The 5,681-nt window shown below is 25.0% G+C and overlaps 1 protein-coding gene across 1 annotated transcript in view; it reads left to right on the top strand.

Moving 5' to 3' along the window:
- The window catches only part of LOC107605688 (patatin-like protein 2), a 6,426-nt gene extending 1,832 nt beyond the window's left edge, over positions 1-4,594 (top strand). Inside the window, exons 3-7 of the mRNA XM_016307650.2 lie at positions 184-376; positions 2,102-2,263; positions 2,485-2,787; positions 3,423-3,598; positions 4,226-4,594. Coding sequence (XP_016163136.1) covers positions 184-376; positions 2,102-2,263; positions 2,485-2,787; positions 3,423-3,598; positions 4,226-4,301 — 910 coding nt within the window. The 3' untranslated portion in view covers positions 4,302-4,594. The remainder of the gene's footprint in view (positions 1-183; positions 377-2,101; positions 2,264-2,484; positions 2,788-3,422; positions 3,599-4,225) is intronic.

The following is a 5,681-nucleotide window of genomic DNA, read 5'->3' as shown; positions in this document are numbered from 1 at the left end:
AAACCATATAATTTAATAATAATGTTAAGGAGATAAAAAAAATAGTTATTAGAAAATATTTTATTTAGTATTTATTAATTATTAAAAAAATTAATAAATATTAAATAAGACAAATTCTAACTGATTTTGGTTAAATTTTTTTTGTTACTAATTAAATATTTTTGATGAATTAATTTTTTGTAGGGGGCTATGTAGAACATTACTGGCAAAGGTAATAAAATCATTGCTGGGAGGACCAAAGTATGATGGGAAATACTTGCATAAAGTGGTTAGAGAGAAGCTTGGAGACATTAGTTTAAATGAGACAATTACCAATGTTGTCATTCCCACTTTTGATATCAAATCCTTGCAACCAACTATATTCTCATCTTATCAGGTTCCTTTCCCTTTTCTATCTTTAATTCTCCTTAGAAATTAAAAAAAAAATGGAAATTTAATTCATTATATTCTGATGTATGTAACTCAAATTTTAACACAAACTCTTTTTAATTTTGGTCACCATTAATAAGATCATATTGATATCAAACTAACACCTACTACCTACTTTGAGATGTTAGTTGAAACTTTAAGTTAAATATCATCACTCTTTGAGAAAAGTCTAACTTTGGTCTTCACTGTATTGAAATGACAATGGATTTCCAATTTGCATGCATGGGACCTAGCTAATAAAAAAATAGGTAGGGGGATTATATTAGTTATTGCATGTGGGACCTATTTTTTTTAAAGAAAATTGTTTAGGGTTTGAAATTTTGACATCCATATGAAAGTTGCTGCTGCCATCTCAGCATCATCTAAAACTGACCAACAATTCTAGGAACCATATCGACCAAAAATCAGCCAAATATTTTTGGGTGAATCCAAAATCTCTACGTAGATGGTGTTTATGTTAAGTATTAGGATATTTTTTTTACTAAGTATTAGAATGTTTCTTTTTCATACTAAATAGATGTTCTTTTATATATTTTATAAATTTTTTTATATACTAAGAATCGAGATTGTTGAAAGTTTCGTAATTCCCATCCCTATTTCTCGAACGTATCATTCAGAATTTTAATTTGGAGTGAGAAGTAATTAATATCAAATATTATAAATTAAAAATAAATAAAATTAATTAAATATAATTATAAATTAATTAAATTATTTATTTTTTGACTAATCACCCCTGGTTCATATACTTTTCCAAAACTGAATGATTGTTAATATGAAGACACATTAATTATTCATGATCCGTTTCCTTTTGAAATAATTCTCTTTTATATGCATGATGCAAAGCATAACTATTGATTAACTTCGAGCCAAAAGAATAAAATAATGCTCAACAAAAGTTAGATTTTCATTCATAATTACTTCAAATAAATAAAATATTTCAGTTATCTGTTAAAAGAATTTTTATATTTCGACTTATTTCTGTTACAAATATAATCATCTATATATCTTTTTTTATTAGTTTAAAATTAAAAAAAAAATAATTTTATGACATGATATCAAATTTTTTATAATCTAAATTTAAATTCTAAATCCTAAACCTACAAATTTAGAGTTGAATCTTTGGTAACACTAAAATTTTTTTAATATAAGACAAATAAAAAAAAATTATACAGACCAGAAAATGTTATTATGTAAAGATACATGTTAGAAATATAACTATTTATGTGTACTTTTTTATCAGTTTAAATTTTTGAGAAAAATTATTTCATGATAATTTTATATACTCTAAAAAAATAATATAATTGTTAATTTCATGTATTAATATTTTAATTTCATTTCATTCTTCAAGTCTTTCTCTTAATTTCTTTTAAGTATTCATTCATGATGAGTAGACATCATTTTCGGTCAGATCAAAATAAAAATAATCATCACTATTGTTACTATCGGTAATAGATTTCGGGAAAGAAATGAGAAGATACTACATTTAATTCAAATTCAAAATCTTAAGATGTCAAGTTAATGGGTCTCTCATCTTATAAACTCCTCACTCTTTCTTGCTTTCTTTGATGTGGGACTAAGTTCATGTACTCCTCACACTTACAACACTAACAACTATATATCAAGAAAAGGAAAACCTAACAAAAAATTGAAACTTATTGATATGTATATGCAGATTAAGAGTAGTCCTAGCTTGGATGCTAAATTATCCGATATATGCATTAGCACATCAGCTGCACCAACCTATCTCCCTGCTCATAACTTCACTACCAAAGATGCAAATGGAAATCCACATGAATTCAACCTCATCGATGGTGGTGTTTGTGCCAATAATCCGGTATACATTATTTTTAACTACCTATTATTGTTGTTGTTATTTAATTTTGATGCTTTTGATAATATAAAAAAAAGTTACACTAAAATTAGATTCATGTATTTAGATCATTATTTTTTTGAATAATTAATTTTAAAATTATTTTTGTTTAAGAATGTGACAATACAAAATTGAATGTCTGTATAATTTTTTTTAAATAATTAAATTATTTTTGTGATTTGCAGACATTAGTTGCGATGAATCAAGTGACAAAGCAAATTCTTGATGAAAATGTTGATTTCTTTCCAATCAAGGCTGCGGAATATCGTCGGTTTTTAATAATTTCAATAGGAACTGGGACAGCCAAAAATGAAGAAAAATTCAATGCAAAAATGGCAGCAAAATGGGGGCTTTTGGATTGGTTTATTCATAGTGGCTCCACTCCTTTAATTGATGTTTTCTCTCAATCAAGTGGTGATATGGCTGATTTTCATTTAGCTACTCTCACTCAAGCACTTCATTTAGAACACAATTATCTTCGAATTCAGGTTAATTGAATTTTACAATCGTGTATAACAGTGTATAATTTTGATCAGTTGAATAGTCATTAACTCATTAATTTGTTTAAATAAGTGTTAAAAATTCAAATTATATATTCTTAAATAGAGTTTAGATATGTTATAAGTTAATGTTTAACTTATATATTGAGTTAAAAAATTTCGTAAAAAACAAAAAAATTCTTAGTTTTTTTTCCTTTATTTTTGAATTAAAATTTTTAGTTTTATAAAAATGCGTACATTAAAATCAGCCACAAATATATTTATGTATAAATATTGTGTGGTTTATTTTATTTTTTTTGTAGTTTATTTTTTTTCAATATGTATTTGTATTTTAACATATATTTTATGTTGATAACTGATTTTAGTAGCTGATTTTAATTTACACGTAATATAGTCGGTAGTTTTAATACCTAAGAAAAAGTAAAATATTTAATCATGATGCCTTCAAATATCATTTATTTTAAATGTATACAAAGCAAAACTCATCATCACTTGATATTTCAAAAGCATCTAATTAATGTGGCTGCTATCTATTATTCTAGCAATTGAAAATAAATAAGTAGTACATAAGGAATTCATTAATAAGCATATTTAAGTGACTAATTTAATTTGTTAAATTGCAGGATGACACATTGACTGGAACTGATGCTTCAGTTGACATTTCCACCAAAAAAAATTTGGAGAGGCTTAGCCAAATTGGTGAAAATTTATTGAAGAAATCAGTCTCTAGGATTAATTTAGAGAATGGTAGGTTTGAGCCAATCAAAAATGGAGGAACAAATGAAGATGCACTCAAAAGGTAAAATTACCAAAAATTCAAACTTTTTATATGTGTATTATTATTATTAGGTTTAATTATTCTGCTGGTCCTATAGTTTTGCAAAATTTTCTATTAGATCCCTATGTTTTTTTTTAATTGAGTCCTTGCACCAATTTTTTTTTAATTGGGTCCTTACACTTTTTTTTCCTTTTATTTAGGTCCCTGTACCAATTCCTTTCTTTTAGTTGGATCCCTATAAAATTAAACCAATTACTACTAAGAGGAACTTAATTGAAAAAAAATTTTGGTGCAGGGACCCAATTAAAAAGGAAAAAAGTATAGGGACTTAATTGAAATTTTCACAAAACTATAGGGACCAACAGAGTAATTAAACCTTATTATTATTATAAGAATTTAATTTCGATGCACAGTTTTATATATGCATTCAATTACGTAACGCCACGTCAGTAAAAATAACTAACCTTCACATTAACCACGTGAATGATCATCTAAAAGAACGGATGTGATTGTACGATTACTGTCAATACATTAAAATTAAACTCTTATTAATTATATTATTTATTTTATTCAAATAATTAACATAATCCTATTGCAAATTACAAATTCAGTCACAAGATAAATATAATGTTTAATTAATGTCTTCAGGTTTGCCAAAATACTTTCGCAAGAGAGAAGTCTTCGTGACATGAGATCCCCACACACTAAAAAGACCCGTCACTAGTGCCTTTTCTTCATCTTATGTTTTGGTAAATAAAAAAAAAACATTTAATTCTATTAAGTTCATTGATGATTTCAGTTATTGTTCAGATCGATTTGTTATTAGTTGTTTCAAAAATTATCAATAAAATTTAGAATACATTTGAGATTTAAGATCTTTCATAGAGGTCAAGCATGAGAGACTCTTATAAAAAGGAATGTAATTTTCAGTAGTTTAATTTTTCCATTATTTTTTCAGCTTCCATATAACTGTACTATACGCAGATAAATAATAATAATGAATTCTCACTCAATTGAATTATAATTGTGATTACATGTACACTTGATCTTAATTAGCATTCAGCACAAATTTGTTCATGTGATTTGTATTAAGAAATAATCATAACAGACGTAAATACTTATATGTAAGTGATCTAATAATATTAAATTAGGTGTGATGTTAAAATTGAGATGGAATGAGTTTAATTTAATTTTAAAAGTCAATTCATAGAATGAAGGATGTCTCACACTTATAAACCCTCTAAAAATTTTATTTTGATTAGATATGAGACTTCATTCTGAGTGTCTTCAATATTCATGTTAGGTATATATAAAAAAAGAGTAATTATCCAAATCGAGTTTTCAAAAATTTTAAAAGTAGATATTTTAGTCTTTAAGAAAAATTAATACACAGATCAATTCCTTAAGTTTTATTCCAGCAGACAACTTAGTCTCAGTTTATTTTTCAGCAGAGTAATTATCTAAATCAGTCTCAGTTTATTTTTCAGCAGAGTAATTATCCAAATTAATATCAGTTTATTTCTCAGTTTATATCTGACGGAAAAAAATGTTGGAGATTGATCTGTGTATTAATTTTTTTAGAGACTAAAATATCTGTTTTTAAAATTTTTAGAGATTGATTTGGGTAATTACTCTATCGAAAAATGAACTAAGAACTATTTGTTTGCCAAAATAAAATTTTAGAAATTGATCTATATGTATTAATTTTTTTAAGAACTATAATATCTATTTTTAAAATCTTTGATTGAAAACTGATCTAGATAATTACTTTATAAAAAAATTAATTACCAAATTAATTATCTTATAAAGTAGATATAGTACATAATAAAAAATGTATGAAAAACACACTTGAATATAACAATATACTTTTGGCGTTATAAGTTTTTCTTACATGTTTGTTTGTTTATTTCAAAATTAGTAATAAAAATATGTTTTCTTAGAAGTAGATAAGAGGAAAGTTATTTTTTCTAGAATTAATTATAATAAATCAATTTGTATCGATCAAATAGTTAATTTATTTATTTAAGTGAAATTTAGTTTCGCGATGAATTAGTCATTTATTTGTCTGAAAAATATCGTAAAAAAAATTAAAAAGATTTTATTA

The sequence above is a fragment of the Arachis ipaensis genome, chromosome B06 (assembly GCF_000816755.2).
Source record: "Arachis ipaensis cultivar K30076 chromosome B06, Araip1.1, whole genome shotgun sequence".
NCBI lineage: Eukaryota > Viridiplantae > Streptophyta > Magnoliopsida > Fabales > Fabaceae > Arachis > Arachis ipaensis.
This window is presented reverse-complemented; position numbering and strand designations above follow the sequence as displayed.